The following is an 18,724-nucleotide window of genomic DNA, read 5'->3' as shown; positions in this document are numbered from 1 at the left end:
ATTTAAGGACTGTTTTTATCACGAAACATTTTTTTTACATAAAAAACGATATAAGTATTTAAAGCTGATTATCACAAAACATTTTTAAACATAAAATAAACTATAAGTATTTAAAACTGTTTATCACTAAACATGTTAAATATTCAAAAATAAACTATATAAATTTTTAAAAACTGTTTTTCACTGAACATGTTTTAATATAAAAAAAATACGTATTCAAACTTCATCGCTGAACATGTTTAAAAAAACTAAGTATTTAAAACTGTTTATCACAGGCCCCTTACGTTATGGCAAGCTTCGGGCCACTTTGTTGAGTCGTGGAGTTCTTACATTACTATCACATTTCATAAAAGCGTGTTTTATAAAAAAAACTTTTTTAAAATATGACTTTTGTTATGTTTGCGCCACTGCCCATGGGTCAAAGCTTGCATCTCCAGCAGCCACGGCACCCAATGAACACCCACACTGGACGGCCAGCAGACGGCGGTCTCACGCCATGCTGGGTCGTCACACATTGAGCATCAGCAACAACAACAACATCAACAACAACATCAACAACATCTTCATAATCATTACCACGTCGTCGTTGCATCACCACCACCACCATCGGAGTAGCATCGCTGCTTCCTGGCACGTTGGAAACGGCGGCAGGAATTGTTTCTAACAACGATCGCTTGTTATTAATTATTCCTCTTACGAGGGTTAATTGTTCATTATTGCCATTATCATCATCATCATCGCAAGTAAATATGACTTAAGAAGAACGTAAAGGTAATGCTAATTGTAGAGTTTGTTCATAACGACGGTGTGGGCTTTAGGAATGTAGCCTCCGTTTGTCATCAATAATTCATCGTCACCACCGTCGTCATCATTCTGTCTGAAATCAAACGTGCAGGGGCATCGCTGAAGAATTAAGACGACAGCTTGTATCTCTGTGTGACACTTGCTTAATGTATACGCACATCGTGTGTGTATATCTCCTTCAGCCGCTAATTGTATCGTTATTAATGAGAGGGCTGTAGAATGTGAGGAGCGGCAGCAGGAGACGTGAATTGGAGACAAAGACCCCCTTAGCTGGCACGAGAGGAGGAGGAAGATTGCCGGAGATTGAATGGATCCTTGAAGCTTCTGTGGATGTATTTTCTTCCTACAGCCAGCAGCTGACGACAGCAGCAGACAGACCTCGACAACAACAGCAGCAGCAGCAGACAGTCCTCGACATTAACAACAGCAACAGCAGCAGACAGACCTCGACATCAACAACAACAACAGCAGCACAGACAGACCTCTACATCAACAACAACAGCAGCAGCAGACAGTCCTCGACATTAACAACAACAGCAGCACAGACAGACCTCGACATCAACAACAACAACAGCAGCAGCAGACAGACCTCGACATTAACAACAACAACAGCAGACAGATCTCGACATCAACAACAGCAGCAACACAATCTGGTTTAGCTGGCTACTTCTTCTGCTGCGGCTGCATGGTGGCCACAGAGGGCAATGATGAGGAAGAGAGAATCAACAGAGAGGGTGTAGAGTCTATAACAATATAGTCATCCTTCTCTCTCTCGCGCACTGCTGCCGGCACGGCGTGTTGACGGAGGCCGTCATCCAGCAGTGGATCGAGCCACGGGAGTCGTGTGTGGGCATCTTCACAGGGACATCGTGAGACGAGAGACTGTGTAGAGGTCTGTAGGCTGCGGGAAGTGTAACATCGCCTACAGACTGTGTAGAGAGAGACAGACAGGATCGAGGCGAGGCGACTACAGAGGGCGACGTCGTCGTCGACTACAGACGCCGCAGATGTGCAGGCGGCAGGCGTGGTAGCGTCAGCAGCAGACAGTACACACAGAGTGATACTATAGACTATACATAGTGATACTATAGACTATACACAGTGATACTATAGACAGTACACAGAGTGATACTATAGACAGTACACAGAGTGATACTATAGACTATACACAGTGATACTATAGACAGTACACAGAGTGATACTATAGACTATACATAGTGATACTATAGACTATACACAGTGATACTATAGACAGTACACAGAGTGATACTATAGACTATATATAGTGATACTATAGACAGTATACAGAGTGATACTATAGACAGTACACAGAGTGATACTATAGACAGTACACAGAGTGATACTATAGACTACACAGAGTGATACTATAGACTATACACAGAGTGATACTATAGACAGTTTACAGAGTGATACTATAGACAGTACACAGAGTGATACTATAGACTATACATAGTGATACTATAGACAGTATACATAGTGATACTATAGACAGTATACATAGTGATACTATAGACAGTACACAGAGTGATACTATAGACTATACACAGAGTGATACTATAGACAGTACACAGTGATACTATAGACAGTACACAGAGTGATACTATAGACAGTATATAGTGATACACAGAGTGATACTATAGACAGTATACATAGAGTGATACTATAGACAGTACACAGAGTGATACTATAGACAGCATACATAGAGTGATACTATAGACATCATAGACTGCATTGACAGCACGACAAGGTGAAGACGGCTGCTGCTGCTGTTGTGGCTGTAGACTGTGGTGGTGGTGGCATAGTCGGACAGGACAGCATATAGAGTGATACTATAGACAGTGTATAGTGATACTATAGACAGTGTATAGTGATACTATAGACAGTACACAGAGTGATACTATAGACATCATACAGAGTGATACTATAGACAGCATACAGAGTGATACTATAGACAGCATACAGACATCATACAGAGTGATACTATAGACAGCATACAGACAGCATACAGAGTGATACTATAGACAGCATACAGACAGCATACAGAGTGATACTATAGACATACGGAGTGATACTATAGACAGCATACAGACATCATACAGAGTGATACTATAGACAGCATACAGATATACAGAGTGATACTGTAGACAGTACATAGAGTGATACTATAGACAGTACATAGAGTGATACTATAGACAGCATACAGACATCATACAGACAGCATGCAGACAGTAGCAGCAGCAGCAACAACAGCAGCGTATCGATTTGAGATTGATTAGTATCGCTTACAGGCAGCATACCGGACTTATACAGTACGTGTCACATGTCACAGGCGTATGCGTTCTTTACATGTACGTTCGCGACATTATACACATGACAAAGTACTGCAGGTGAGACAATATCCTATAGACTGTAAGCAGTATTAGTGTAGTCGATAATAAACACAGTATATACACTACAGACGAGGTGACCAGATCATAGTTTTAAAAAACTACAGTATTTAGTATAATATAGTAGTATAATGTCGTCACAGAGTGCTGTGTAACGAGAGGGAATGGTATCAAGACATTGGACTCTATATCCTATGATCTACACTGTACATGATTAACTCTATGGAGGTGTACAGGACTCCAGACTGCACCGACAACCTCATGGTCAGCATGGAGCAGGAGCCGTGGATATTGAAACTGCAGCCGGCATCAGCTGATGAGGCTCAACCCTCGGTGAAAAACCCGGTGGGTGACTGATCCTCGTCCACCCTGAGTAATCCACCTTTGTTCACTGAAGGGCATGGGATTGCTTCCTCCACCTCTTCATCTGTCTCTTGCCATCAACAGCACAGAGCTTCGTTCATTGACTCAACAGATATCTTGATGTCGGCTCTGTCTCTGATCCACGTTTTCACATGGGGCTGGGAATTTGTAAAGTGGACAACCAAACATTTATCTTCTAAGAGAGAGAGAAAAGTTTGTTTAAAAATGCTTAAATATTATGTTTCCTCATTGTTACACGACTTTAATGGGCCTTCATCATACCCACATGACCTCCTTATAACCATTGAATTACTGCATGTGACAGCACGGGCCCTCTCTGAGTTTTGTGAAACTTTGTAACTGAAATTAAAAACACGCTCGTGTTATGAAATGGACCCGGTCAAACATTAATTTCACGTTAACGCGGGATTCTTCTGTAACGGTGGTGAAAGTCAAGATTTTGTTAGAAAAGTAATTTATGCTGCAATTTATTTCAGTGTCCATGTGGGGCAGATTGCCTGGCAGCATGGCCATGGTTCTTTCTTTCTCACCGTTTGTTTAATCTCTTTGGTGCAGGTGATGGTGACGGTAATAAGGGTGGGATGATGATGATGGTGGTGCTGTTTTGGCTCTGATGGGTTCCTCACGTGATCTGTTCATTTCCTTGTGAGCATAAGTGCTGAGATGATGGTGATACTCTTGATGATTATGGTAACGGTGGGTCTGTGTTGACTATGGTTCATGGGTCTTCCGTGTCGTGTGTTAATTTTTTTGATGCAAGTGATGGTGATGGCAGTGCAGGTAATAATGATAGGGCGGCGATGATGATGCTTGCTGTTTTGGTTCTGATGGATCTCCATTGTCACTTATTCATCTGTTCGGCGAAGATGATAGTGATGGTGGTGATGATGGTGGTGATGTTGGTACAGCTTTTGTTCGGCCGGATCGAGGGGGCTAAACGGGCGCGGCACGGGCTAGAGAAGAGATGGAGTGATGTGGTACAGGAGGACGTGGAGCTGAGTGGACTTGCCGATGACTGGTACCAGCGGTGTCAAGATCGGCCTCAGTGGAGGAGGCTCGTGAAGGACGCTACTGGGCAGTTGGAGGCAGTCGCCCTCCAACAACAACGGAGGGCGGAGGAGCGACGCTCACAACAACGAGCGGAGCGCCGGGTGGCTAAAGCACAGCAAGTTGGCACAGTAGGGGGCACAGGTGGTGCATCAGCCACTCGTCTCGGTCATCTCGGTCAGTCGACCCGTGGCACCTGGGTCTGCCCCGTGACCTCCTGCCAGCGGGCGTTCGACACTTCACGTGGCCTCAGGGTGCACATGGCCTGGCACAAGCGTCGTGGTGACGTCACCGCCACTTAGTGGCGAATGGCGGTTGTTGTTGTTGTTGATGTTGGTACTGAAAAATGCCTGTAATGGGTCTCGTGTCGTTTTATAATTTCCTTGTGAGCATAGGTGCTGAGAGATTTGATGATGATGCTGAAGATGATGGTATTGATGACTGTCTCTTTGCCCTTTGTTCATATCCTTGGCGCAGATGCTGCCGTTCCGCATGAGCATCTATGAAGGCTTCCAGGTTGGGAAGAGCATCACTATCGAGGGCTATGTGCCCATCAATGCGGACAGGTAACTCACTTGGTTTTTAGGGGACCCCGCAATCAGCCCAGGCCACACAGCCCACAGTCTAAACTAGGAGGGCCGCGGGCCGCGGCATGCATCCCGTGCAGGAAAAATGTTGAATGCGCGCGTGGGAACGTCGGCGCCACAGTGTGGCAACAACATCTACTAATACGCAACTTGAAACAAACGCCGTACTAATGCGGTGTTGACTAGAGGTGTGATCGTATGGTCTCTGTATTGTGGCCTTTGTAACCTGGTGGAGGGGAGGGAGGTGCTCAGGGACTAATGGTCTTGATTGGGTGGCTGCCATACCAAATAGGTTAAAGCACTCTTGGTCTAAACTCATATGTGAGAATCCACAGTTTAAATCAGGGGTGGAAACCTTTTCTTTACTGAGGGCTGAATAGGACTTTCAGATGTTTTTGGCAAGCCCACAAATTTACAGATTTCGCAGCAATCCTTCTGAGCATGGGGAAAAATCCCACACGACTCAGTCTAAACCGATTCCACATTCCTCTTGGTTCAAACCTAAACTTAAAGCCAATCAACGCACTGTAGAGCTCCATCTAAATCCAGCTCATGTGACACATGGCTTATTCTAAACCCAGCTCGCATTTTTCATGGATCTTTCTGCAGGGGTCAATTTAAATTTAGATCACGTGCCTCCAAAACTGAACCCTACATTCTAACCCAGATTATTTGCACTGGGCTCAATATAAACCCAGCTACATTCCCTCAAGACCCAAGAACTTTAGTACCAAGTCCAGTTTAGTCTCACTAATCAAATCTAAATCTAGCTCACATTCCACAAAGATCAATTTAAATCCAGCCCATGTTGTGTGGGAGCTCTGTTTAAATCCACGTCACACGCCCCAGTGTTGAAACATAAGTCTTAAGGGCTTCATGGTGCTTAGTGGAGAGGGTGCGGTTGCTGAGAGAGAGCAAAGCGTTGTGGTGAATCGTGTATCCTGTGCCGGCCCCCGGTTTTCAAATCTGCTGGCTTCTGCTAAGCTGACAATCGTCTAGTAATGCCTCCAATTCTTTCATCATTCTCTTCTAAATTATTTTCGGAGGTGGCGTGTCAACTGTGACAGCTTCGGTATCTGGTGGAGGGTAGAAAGGTTGGGAGTGAAGTGTTTGGCACCAGTAGCTTAGGCCTCGATGACACCTTGATGACACTTTGATCCTGCTCTTGCTTGATCTTCTTGACAATTTATACGTGTGTGATGAGAGGCTAATGCGTTTGTAGTTCTTCACGCACAATTACCCTTCGACCCCAACCCTGACACCTGTATATTTGGAGTTTGCATGTTCTCCCTGTGGTCGTGTAGATTGCTCTCTGGGTCCTCTGGTTTTTCCCTTCCACATTTAGAATCAACATGCGTTTAGAGAACTGTATTTGGCTGCTATAGATTTCCACACGATAAGCCACTTCGTTGAGCTTCCGAAAAAGAGCTATATATAGCGCAGCGGGCCTTACCTGGGGAAATAAAAAATAGTTTTAGCTTGTATGTTTAGTTTAGCGCGATCTCTGCAACCTAAACGGCTTTGCCCGGCGCCGTCCCTGCCCCAGGTTCCACATGGAGCTGCAGATCGGCTCGCACATCCACCCTCACGCCGACGTCGCGCTGCACATGAGCGTGCGGTTGGGCAGCGGCTGCGTCGTGTGCAACTCGATGTGCGCCCAGCGCTGGGGCCGCGAGGAGAAGACTGGCGGCAGCACCGGCCCCTTTGTGCGCGGCCAAAACTTTTGCGTCACTCTCATCGCCACCGAGGAGGAGATCCAGGTGGGAGGGGGGCAGCAGCCGGGGTCTCGAGCGGTGGGGAGCTCCGTGGGTGGGGCGGCGATGGCGGCGTGTTGGGCTGGAGTGCCCAGCCGCATCTCTGGTGGCCGGTGTTCATTTCGTCAGAGTTTACTATTGCAGTCGAGTCCGAGTCTGCGGAATTCACGGAGCCGTTCTCTTGTTCAGAGTGTGCTCTAGCTCACAGAAAGTCTGAGCTTGGAATCTGGAGCGTATGTCAGTGTAGATGAACTTCCGCGATTGGGTTTGCGGTCCGTTATTGGCATAGGGGTTACGCAAGGCTTGCTTGCTTGCTTGCTCATTGCACTTCCGTCTCTGATCACGTGACTACGTTTTCTTAGTATGCATCTCCAAATCCACAAAATTCGTCTCTTCAGAATGAGTCGAGCTTTGGTCTTAGCCGTCGTCGCACTTTATGAATCTCGTCCACTCGTAGTCAACATGGACTGTGATAAAAAAAAAGAATGCTTCATTGACAAATATTTTAGACGCAAATTTTTGTCATCAACCCTGCTGGTGGCTGAACTCTTAGCACAGCCTGGTGGTTTCTTTTCCGGTGTTTTACGTGAAAAAGAATGCGGTCGTTTCAAGCTGAGAAGCCACAATGGTTTTTTGGGTTTGTGGTTATGTTGGTTCACGGTGACCAGGGATATCCTAATTTCTTACTGCATATTTTCCGGGTCGCTGGTTCGACCGGAGTAGGCGTTACGTGACTGGTAGTAGCTGCAGCCCGTAGCGGAGGTATACAGGATATGGTGTGCCAGGTGGGGCATATTTTCTGGGTCGGCGATCTGGACAGACCAGGTTGAACATTAGCCCTGGTCATTACACCACATCGTATTTCACTTGCTCTTGTTCATGTTGAAAGATGTGCACGAGAATGTGACGTCACCGAGAAAACTTCAGTTTGGTGCCGAGTTGCGCAACTTGTGCTCGTCCGTGACAGTTTGTATGCAGGTGCCTTGATATCGGACCTTAAAAGACATAGATGGAATTCTTAGCTTATTTACATGGGCATACATCGCAGTGTGATAACTGCTCCACTATCGCTCCACTCACACACATCCGCACGCACACACACGTGCACACACACACCCATGCGCGTGCGTGCACCCATGCGTACGTCCCGGGACCTGCACTGCCCGTGCAGGTTGTGTCGGCCGGGCGGCCGTACATCACGTACAAGCACCGCCTGCTGCTGGCGGACGTGGACACCTTCCACATTTCCGGCCCCGTCACTGTGTCCAGCATCCGCTTCTCGAGGACACTGGTACGACTCCAATCCGTCCGTTTGTTGTTTGTTTGTCAGTCCCCTATGTGTGTGTCTGGTCTAGTCGGCTGGCTATCTAACCATCTTTGCCTCTCCTGATCTCTCTAATTTCCATCCATCTCTCTGCTTGTCTGTCTATGTATTTGTCGAGTCGGCCAGGCGTCCATTCATTCATTCATCCAACCATCCATCCATTTGTGTCCATCTGGTTTGCCAAACAACCATTGGATCCAAACATCCAGCAAACCGGACAGCAGCCTGACCGAGAGAAAAATCAGACAGAAAATTGTCATTCGACATTGGGTGGAGTCGTGGCGCAGTGGTTGGCGAACTATACTTCGAACCTGGCAAGTCGCAGGAATTTCCAGACTCCAGTTCTCGCAGCGTCACCTCCCTACGGGCCACCATTTCAGCTCGGCCAACGTTCACTGAACTGCAGAGCGCTGCGAGGAGTGTGCGACGCGCACGTGCTTATTGATTGGTAAACATCGAGAGCCACACAGTGGTGGTTGGGGTGGTTAGCTCAAATACAGTACTGGGGTCTTGGAATGGCGTAGATAACCGGTGAGGCAAGGTGTGGGGTAATTATTAACGAGACACTCGGCTGGTTTGGGTGGCCACTCCTGCGCAGGAACCCGGCCTCTGGGTGGTGGTAGAGCATATTCCATTCAGCACTATTGTTTTCTTTCTACAAACACGCTTAGCTGAGGCTATCCCTGCCAGGCTGCCCTTGAATGACATTTTTTTGTTTTCGTGTGGGAGAGAAAAAAATTTCCCCGTGAAAAATTATTAAGTGCTTTGCTGCCACGTGATATATTTTTTTCTTGGGCGTTTTGCCGACGAATGCTGGCACTGTTTATGTCACGTGTCCACGTCCGATTTTGTGTCTTTGTGTATGCCTCATATTGATTCATCTGTTTTTTTAATGTTTTCCCATATATACAGCATGTCTGGTGCCTGGGTACCTGTGCCTGTGAGTCTATGTCTCAGTACGTGTCCCACTGCGTTTGTGTACCTGTGTATTTGTATCCCTGTTGTCTGTTGATGCCTTCGTGCCTGTGCTTTTATGTGTGTACTGTGTTCCATTACATTCGTGTAATTTTGTTTCTATATGCCTGTTGTGTTTATGTTTACATATATTTACCCGTGTCTCTGTGTGACTGTGTCCAGTATATATGTATGTCCATGTGTCTCTGTGTGTCTGTGTATCTGTACAATGGAGCACCAAGTTGGCTCAGTAAGGAGTACAGGTGGAGCACCTGCCAGTCATCTAAGTGGACCCATAGCACCTGGGTGGGTCCAATGACCTTCCAGCAATCTTTCAACAATTTACGTCACCTCAAAGTGCACCTAGACTGGCACAAACGCCGTTGTGACGTCACCTCCACTTAGTGGCGAACGGTGGTTGTTGCTGTGTATCTGTGTGCCTCTTTGTGTTTGTGTGTCTTTGTGTCTGACCTTGTGCCTGTCCACCAGTATATTTGTGTCACTGTCTCTCTCTGGGCTTGCCTGTTGTGTTTGTGTCTATGTCCTTCTGTTTATGTGACTGTGTTTTCCCGTACGTCTAACTGTGTATCTGCGTGCCTCTTTGTGTTTGTGTGTCTTTGTGTCTGAACTTGTGCCTGTCCACCAGTATATTTATGTCACTGTCTCTGTGCTTGCCTGTTGTGTTTGTGTCTATGTCCTTCTGTTTATGTGACTGTGTTTTCCCGTACGTCTAACTGTGTATCTGCGTGCCTCTTTGTGTTTGTGTGTCTTTGTGTCTGAACTTGTGCCTGTCCACCAGTATATTTATGTCACTGTCTCTGTGCTTGCCTGTTGTGTTTGTGTCTATGTCCTTCTGTTTATGTGACTGTGTTTTCCCGTACGTCTAACTGTGTATCTGCGTGCCTCTTTGTGTTTGTGTGTCTTTGTGTCTGAACTTGTGCCTGTCCACCAGTATATTTATGTCACTGTCTCTGTGCTTGCCTGTTGTGTTTGTGTCTATGTCCTTCTGTTTATGTGACTGTGTTTTCCCGTACGTCTAACTGTGTATCTGCGTGCCTCTTTGTGTTTGTGTGTCTTTGTGTCTGAACTTGTACCTGTCCACCAGTATATTTATGTCACTGTCTCTGTGCTTGCCTGTTGTGTTTGTGTCTATGTCCTTCTGTTTATGTGACTGTGTTTTCCCGTACGTCTAACTGTGTATCTGCGTGCCTCTTTGTGTTTGTGTGTCTTTGTGTCTGAACTTGTGCCTGTCCACCAGTATATTTATGTCACTGTCTCTCTCTGGGCTTGCCTGTTGTGTTTGTGTCTATGCCCTTCTGTTTATGTGACTGTGTTTTCCCGTACGTCTAACTGTGTATCTGCGTGCCTCTTTGTGTTTGTGTGTCTTTGTGTCTGAACTTGTGCCTGTCCACCAGTATATTTATGTCACTGTCTCTGTGCTTGCCTGTTGTGTTTGTGTCTATGCCCTTCTGTTTATGTGACTGTGTTTTCCCGTACGTCTAACTGTGTATCTGCGTGCCTCTTTGTGTTTGTGTGTCTTTGTGTCTGAACTTGTGCCTGTCCACCAGTATATTTATGTCACTGTCTCTGTGCTTGCCTGTTGTGTTTGTGTCTATGTCCTTCTGTTTATGTGACTGTGTTTTCCCGTACGTCTAACTGTGTATCTGCGTGCCTCTTTGTGTTTGTGTGTCTTTGTGTCTGAACTTGTGCCTGTCCACCAGTATATTTATGTCACTGTCTCTGTGCTTGCCTGTTGTGTTTGTGTCTATGCCCTTCTGTTTATGTGACTGTGTTTTCCCGTACGTCTAACTGTGTATCTGCGTGCCTATTTGTGTTTGTGTGTCTTTGTGTCTGAACTTGTGCCTGTCCACCAGTATATTTATGTCACTGTCTCTGTGCTTGCCTGTTGTGTTTGTGTCTATGTCCTTCTGTTTATGTGACTGTGTTTTCCCGTACGTCTAACTGTGTATCTGCGTGCCTCTTTGTGTTTGTGTGTCTTTGTGTCTGAACTTGTGCCTGTCCACCAGTATATTTATGTCACTGTCTCTGTGCTTGCCTGTTGTGTTTGTGTCTATGCCCTTCTGTTTATGTGACTGTGTTTTCCCGTACGTCTAACTGTGTATCTGCGTGCCTCTTTGTGTTTGTGTGTCTTTGTGTCTGAACTTGTGCCTGTCCACCAGTATATTTGTGTCACTGTCTCTGTGCTTGCCTGTTGTGTTTGTGTCTATGCCCTTCTGTTTATGTGACTGTGTTTTCCCGTACGTCTAACTGTGTATCTGCGTGCCTCTTTGTGTTTGTGTGTCTTTGTGTCTGAACTTGTGCCTGTCCACCAGTATATTTGTGTCACTGTCTCTGTGCTTGCCTGTTGTGTTTGTGTCTATGTCCTTCTGTTTATGTGACTGTGTTTTCCCGTACGTCTAACTGTGTATCTGCGTGCCTCTTTGTGTTTGTGTGTCTTTGTGTCTGAACTTGTGCCTGTCCACCAGTATATTTATGTCACTGTCTCTGTGCTTGCCTGTTGTGTTTGTGTCTATGCCCTTCTGTTTATGTGACTGTGTTTTCCCGTACGTCTAACTGTGTATCTGCGTGCCTCTTTGTGTTTGTGTGTCTTTGTGTCTGAACTTGTGCCTGTCCACCAGTATATTTATGTCACTGTCTCTGTGCTTGCCTGTTGTGTTTGTGTCTATGTCCTTCTGTTTATGTGACTGTGTTTTCCCGTACGTCTAACTGTGTATCTGCGTGCCTCTTTGTGTTTGTGTGTCTTTGTGTCTGAACTTGTGCCTGTCCACCAGTATATTTATGTCACTGTCTCTGTGCTTGCCTGTTGTGTTTGTGTCTATGCCCTTCTGTTTATGTGACTGTGTTTTCCCGTACGTCTAACTGTGTATCTGCGTGCCTCTTTGTGTTTGTGTGTCTTTGTGTCTGAACTTGTGCCTGTCCACCAGTATATTTGTGTCACTGTCTCTGTGCTTGCCTGTTGTGTTTGTGTCTATGCCCTTCTGTTTATGTGACTGTGTTTTCCCGTACGTCTAACTGTGTATCTGCGTGCCTCTTTGTGTTTGTGTGTCTTTGTGTCTGAACTTGTGCCTGTCCACCAGTATATTTATGTCACTGTCTCTGTGCTTGCCTGTTGTGTTTGTGTCTATGTCCTTCTGTTTATGTGACTGTGTTTTCCCGTACGTCTAACTGTGTATCTGCGTGCCTCTTTGTGTTTGTGTGTCTTTGTGTCTGAACTTGTGCCTGTCCACCAGTATATTTGTGTCACTGTCTCTGTGCTTGCCTGTTGTGTTTGTGTCTATGCCCTTCTGTTTATGTGACTGTGTTTTCCCGTACGTCTAACTGTGTATCTGCGTGCCTCTTTGTGTTTGTGTGTCTTTGTGTCTGAACTTGTGCCTGTCCACCAGTATATTTATGTCACTGTCTCTGCGCTTGCCTGTTGTGTTTGTGTCTATGCCCTTCTGTTTATGTGACTGTGTTTTCCCGTACGTCTAGCTGTGTATCTGCGTGCCTCTTTGTGTTTGTGTGTCTTTGTGTCTGAACTTGTGCCTGTCCACCAGTATATTTGTGTCACTGTCTCTGCGCTTGCCTGTTGTGTTTGTGTCTATGCCCTTCTGTTTATGTGACTGTGTTTTCCCGTACGTCTAACTGTGTATCTGCGTGCCTCTTTGTGTTTGTGTGTCTTTGTGTCTGAACTTGTGCCTGTCCACCAGTATATTTATGTCACTGTCTCTGCGCTTGCCTGTTGTGTTTGTGTCTATGCCCTTCTGTTTATGTGACTGTGTTTTCCCGTACGTCTAACTGTGTATCTGCGTGCCTCTTTGTGTTTGTGTGTCTTTGTGTCTGAACTTGTGCCTGTCCACCAGTATATTTATGTCACTGTCTCTGTGCTTGCCTGTTGTGTTTGTGTCTATGTCCTTCTGTTTATGTGACTGTGTTTTCCCGTACGTCTAACTGTGTATCTGCGTGCCTCTTTGTGTTTGTGTGTCTTTGTGTCTGAACTTGTGCCTGTCCACCAGTATATTTATGTCACTGTCTCTCTCTGGGCTTGCCTGTTGTGTTTGTGTCTATGCCCTTCTGTTTATGTGACTGTGTTTTCCCGTACGTCTAGCTGTGTATCTGCGTGCCACGTGTCTGCGTTGTTCCAGACCGCCCCGTGCTCCGCACTCATCCCTGGAGGATTTGCAGAGGGGAAAAGCGTCCTGGTCCGAGCCACGGTGAAATGCAACCCGGACAGGTGAGGGCTCGCCTTTACGCTCGTCGAGTTGCGACAGGTTTGCCGTAATTTGATGGTATAGCTGTCAAAGGTGCAGGTGGTGTGGCTGCACCGGGGTCCATGGGCCCCTCCGGTTACCTGGGTGGGTCAGGGATCAGCCTCGGAGCCAGCCAGCTCGCTAGAGACACCTTTTGACACGCGGCTGAATTGCAGTCACAGAAAGTCGGCGCAATCATGATAACATTGACCTCGCTTGAGTATCGTACACTGCTTCGGATTTGTTAAAAAAATATATTCTACACAATATTTCCTCGGTCTGGATTTACTTTTTGCAGTCTATTTTATGTCTTATCTACCTTGCTGTATATTTCTATATCTCTGTGCGTACCCTTTTGCCAGTCTCTTGCTGTTTCATCAGCTTCCCATTTTCAAATAACCTCGTTCATTCATGGCCTTTTCTACGGTCATTTGTGAGTCACAATAAAGGAAAGTATATTTCCTCACGAAGCTTGAGACTTGGGTAAAGGTTTGTTGGCTATAGTTTGTATTTGCTGATCGGAAGTACACGGTCAGAATACAAGATAAACCCAGCAGCGCGACCCACTCTGGTGACACAGGTGATGCGATCAGCGCTGGCTTGTCTCACATGGTCTCATGATCCCCCCTGCAGGCAGAGCCACTTGTGTAAACGGTAAATGTGCAGCCCTTGCGTTTGCTCGCTTTCGCCACTGTTGATGGAAGGGCCTTCAAATGTAGTGGGAGCTCTAGAGGGTATTTGGCCTACTCTTTCACGCTGGCCAGACGTCTTTGTATGTATGTATGTTGAACTTCTTTTGCACCGTACATAGCCAACCGTGCTTATCGGAGGTCTTAAGAGAGGTGGGGGGGGTACCCGCGCTTTACCCCACTCCTCGCCACCTGCCAATTGACTAACTCTGGTGGTGTACCATGTTTACTGCTGCGTGGACTGGGGTGGGGGAGGTAGGATTCAAGAAACTTGCACCGTTGTTGTACTGCCAGACCGGGAGGTCGAATTGAACCAGCAATTTCTGAATTCCAAATCCAGCATGCACGAACAAATTGCACCAGGGCAGCATCTCGCATGTGAGTTGTAGCATTCATTGCAGGAGAGAGCCTACTGAGACAATGCGTCTTGTAAATAACACTTTGAATAAACAAGGCACTGAAGTACAATGGAAGGGACCCATGACATGGTACACAGTACACGTGCTTATATAGGTAAATCGCAGCGAGTTGGCACAGTGGGGAGCACTGTGCCATCTCGGTCAAGCCATAAGAGCTGGGTCTGTCCCGTGACCTCCTCCTGCCAGTCACCTTTCGGCACTTCACGTGATGGCCTCAAAGTTCACCTAGCCTCACACCAGTGCCGTGGTGATGTCACCGCCACTTAGGGGCGAATGTTGTCTGTTATTATTGTTTATGTAAATATAGTCGTGATGATGATAATGCTGATAACGATTATTTTAAAGATTTTGATGGTAACAATGTAAAGGTATTAAAGATAATGTCACTGCTTATGACATTAATAACGATGGTTTTGATGGTGATGACGTTGACGGATTTCTAATTGTGTCAGTGTTGATGACAACAACAATGATGATGATACAGGATAATGGTGAACCTGGGTCAAAGCACCGGGCCCGACATCGCGCTTCACATCAACCCACGCTTCCGCAAGAAGGAGTTTGTGCGGAACTCGCTGCTGTGCGATGCCTGGGGCGAGGAGGAGAGGGCAGCGGACTCATTCCCTTTCTACCCGGGGAAAGAGTTCAAGGTAAACACGGACAAGGTTTTTCACATAAAGCCAGCACAGATTGGTGGGGCGAATGCTGTTAGCGAACACCTATGGAGCCTGGAAAGGTGCTTGATAAAATGGTGTGGCTAGCACCATGCCTGGCCACCTTTAGTCTCTCCCTTGTTGATATGTCCACACTGTACCAGGTACTAATTTTAGTTGACCTGGGGCATAATTGGTTCAGATATCAATCACCGCTATTGTTAGACATTTTTGAGAGTCGAGGTCGCCAGGTTCATTGCGGTCTACACCAAGCGCTGCACCACCACCACTCTACGGAAATGCATACGCACGTGCAGACACAAAGACAACGACCCACGTGAGACGAGCTATGTGTTATGTGAGCGCCTATTACAGCTGGCAAAGCACAGAGTGGGCAAAGCGCCCAAGTCTTCAGTCACCCATCTGGCATCATCATCTCGTTGTGCATTTGTGTTAAGGTTTAGTCTCGCAGCGCATCCACCCACCCCCTCGAAAAAATTACATCACGGAACTACTTGTGAAGTCAATTGAGTCAAACGCTTTATCGAATGTCTTTCTGAAACCAGGACGTTTAGCAGCCCTACTCAACTACCTACGGGCCCTTTCTTGCCCCCCCGACCCCCCCCGACAGATGCTCATCCGCTGTGAGCGTGGCCACTTTGCGGTGAGCGTGGACGACAAGCCGGCCTTCACTTTCAAGCAACGCATGCTGCGCATGGCGACAGTCGACCAGGTGCGCGTGTCCGGGGACCTCATGCTGCCCGACATCGAGGTGCAGGGAGTCAAGGTGAAGCCCTGAGTGAGGATCCAGTACACACAGCAAGGGGGAGCCGTGGGGGTGAAGCAGTACTGCCGCCCCCACCTAACGTAGGCGTGACCCTTGCCTAATACTGCCATCCATCCTCACCTCGCATGGTCACCACACCGAATGAGCACAGTCGCCACCCTGATATAGCATGGCCACCACCTTTACATCCTGTGACCATCCTCACCTACCACAGTCACCCGTGGAACACATGACAGCATGGGTAAGAGAGGGTGAGCGCGGGTGAGTGGTTGAGTGGGGCAGGAGAAGATGTTTGTAGTGGATTGTGGAGTTGAAGATGGGAAGGGCATAGTCCATTGTGCATGGGTCTGTCACTGATATGATATGACAATGACTTAAACCACTGTGAAAGTTAGGGTGTATTTCCGACAGGGCCTGGTGTCGCCCGTAAGAACGTGAACGCGAGGTGAGATGTGTATCACCGGCTCCTCAATCATGTCTGTGCGGTTTGGGGAGCGGTTAGCACAATAGTTAGTGCACTGCAAACCCAGTGACCTCGGTTCAATTACAAACCCAGTGACCTTGGTTCAATTCCTATTCATGGCCAATGTCAAGGCCAAGAAAGCAGCCAGACGTGGTGCTGGCCAAACCACCCCCCATCGTGCTCTGTGCCGGCCTTGACAGGTGCTCACTAACAACACTTGCTCCAAAAGTGTGTGCGGCTTACAAGGATATACGGCTTTCTGTATATTACTGTACTGTATTATGTTTGCGGTCTGCACGTACAAATGTTGTGATTGTCGGGAACAAACTTCAGTGGTGGCACACGTTAGACGATCGACGTCCTTGGTTTACATTGGCTGCGAGCCCCTTTTGTAAAAGAAGACCTTTGAAATACGACCTAACTTTAAGAGTACTGTAAGCACAGTTTCCTCATTGAAGCAGTTACACGTTAACTTTTGTGAGGGATAGCTGTTTTTCCATGTTTGGTGCTTTTTCTGCCAATTAGCATGTGGTTAATTACTTGCAGGAGGTAGTGAATTCGCACTGCTGCCTGTAAGATATGGGTACACTTGACTCAAAATTACCTGGGGTCGTGTAGCGGATACAACAAAAATACTGATAGTGTAAAACCACTTGTAAATTAGAATAGGGGGGTGGGGGTGAAGATGGAGAATGCACCGCCTGTTTTATTGCTTCCGAAAGTAATCGGGTTTAACTTACAGTCACGTGGGCACCGATTCCTGTGACCCTCGACGAGTGAGGAGCTGCAAACAAAACAAAGATGCTCGGAATATTTTTTTACATTCAAATTTTGTGCGAGATCGGTGAATCCACAACCCGGATAATCCTCCTGATGAGATAATGGAGATTTGACTGCAAATTTGAATCAAGCTCCAGAGCTCTCTTGAGATGAGTAACACAAACCCCGTACGAAACTACAAGCATGGGAACTTGAATGACCGTGCATGATACTTGAAATGTATTGACACTTTACGTGATCCCTTAACCACTTTGAACGCAAATTACTTTTTAAGTAAACACCCATTTTGCGTGAAAAATGTTTTTTTATTTAAGGGCCCGATTTGCGTGTTTGTTGGCAAATGGGCACTTTTTGTCCCAACTGTTTTCGAAATGATGAAGGTGTGACGCGTTACGGGTTTTAATGTATGCTGAGCTCATCCCAAGCTACAAGCCTGATTGACAAGCTATCTTTTGTTGTTGTGATATGTGAACAACGATACAACCACTATCATACGGTCCGATCAAATAAGTGCCTTCTTGTGTAATTTGTATTAATGTTATCTCACCAATTCTGTATTTTGTCAATTAAATATCACCTCTTCACACAACCTCTCTGCCATTGCCTTGCGTGTATTGTATCACAATTTTTTGGCTTGAAAGAGGTTCCATCAACCAGACTTGGGCCACCATATGACTGGAATTTCAATCAATTGTCTTAGGGGCCGTCCATAAATGACGTCACGCACCTAGGGAGGGGGGGGGGGGTCAGACATTTGTGACGATGTGTGACGAGGGGGGGTTTGAGAAATGTGACGTCACATCAAAATGCGCAACTTTATATAAATAGACAACACGTTCTACTTCATTAAATAGACTTTTTAATGAATGTTTTCTCCTACATCAGAGTGCAGCGCCACATTAAATACGCACTGCAATGACAATAGTTTAAAGCAATTTGAAGCATGTTTTATTTTCAAAATGGAAATATGGTTTTGGGGGGGGGGCAGAGCTTTTGTGACGTTATATTTGAGGGGGGGGGTTTGACTTTTTGTGACGCTGTGTGACGAGGGGGGGGGGTCAAAAATCGTCCAAAATCGCATGACGTCATTTATGGACGGCCCCTAATGTCCAACAATGAAGATGCAGGTGTGTTCCGTTGAGCGGACACAAAACAACACTCGATGGTATGTCTCCCACGACTCGCCAGAGGGAAGTACAGCAAGTGTACTGATCACCATCTGTTTCCATCTGTACGGATATAGAGTGTTGCCCCCTCGTAGACATGGGTTTTCTCCGGATGCTCCAGTGTCCTCCCACGTCTATAATAAACACACATTTATTAGCTGAAAACATCTTAAACTAAAAAACAAAATGCAGGACCCTGCTGAAAAAGAGTCGTATGCCTCAGCGTGGCTCTCCTGGATAAATATATGAAAATTT

At 46.4% G+C, this 18,724-nt stretch overlaps 1 protein-coding gene across 3 annotated transcripts; it reads left to right on the top strand.

Annotated features, from left to right (window-relative positions):
• Positions 1 to 575: 575 nt before the first annotated feature.
• LGALS8 (galectin 8) lies at positions 576 to 17,880 on the top strand. 3 transcript variants are annotated; one of them, XM_078868147.1, is made up of 8 exons: positions 576 to 1,696; positions 3,449 to 3,557; positions 5,121 to 5,209; positions 6,777 to 6,990; positions 8,156 to 8,275; positions 13,408 to 13,496; positions 15,105 to 15,270; positions 15,905 to 17,880. In XM_078868147.1, exons 2-8 carry the CDS (start codon positions 3,474 to 3,476, stop codon positions 16,070 to 16,072), a joined length of 930 nt encoding a protein of 309 aa, XP_078724273.1. In that variant the 5' UTR covers positions 576 to 1,696; positions 3,449 to 3,473; the 3' UTR covers positions 16,073 to 17,880. The 3 variants fall into 3 exon arrangements, with proteins under 3 accessions (XP_078724273.1, XP_078724272.1, XP_078724271.1); XM_078868146.1 differs by having other exon boundaries at positions 576 to 1,831; XM_078868145.1 differs by lacking the exon at positions 576 to 1,696 and having other exon boundaries at positions 2,221 to 3,557.
• The last annotated feature ends 844 nt before the right edge of the window (positions 17,881 to 18,724 follow it).

The sequence above is a fragment of the Lampetra fluviatilis genome, chromosome 25, assembly GCF_964198595.1.
Source record: "Lampetra fluviatilis chromosome 25, kcLamFluv1.1, whole genome shotgun sequence".
Lineage (NCBI taxonomy): Eukaryota > Metazoa > Chordata > Hyperoartia > Petromyzontiformes > Petromyzontidae > Lampetra > Lampetra fluviatilis.
This window is presented reverse-complemented; position numbering and strand designations above follow the sequence as displayed.

Excerpts from the sequence above, each read along its gene's own strand:
- LGALS8 (XM_078868145.1), top strand. The coding sequence starts at position 3,423 with ATGATTAACTCTATGGAGGTGTACAGGACTCCAGACTGCACCGACAAC. Across the intron at positions 3,558-5,120 it reads AACCCTCGGTGAAAAACCCG|ATGCTGCCGTTCCGCATGAG; the intron begins GTGGGTGACTGA and ends TCCTTGGCGCAG. Across the intron at positions 13,497-15,104 it reads GTGAAATGCAACCCGGACAG|GATAATGGTGAACCTGGGTC; the intron begins GTGAGGGCTCGC and ends ATGATGATACAG.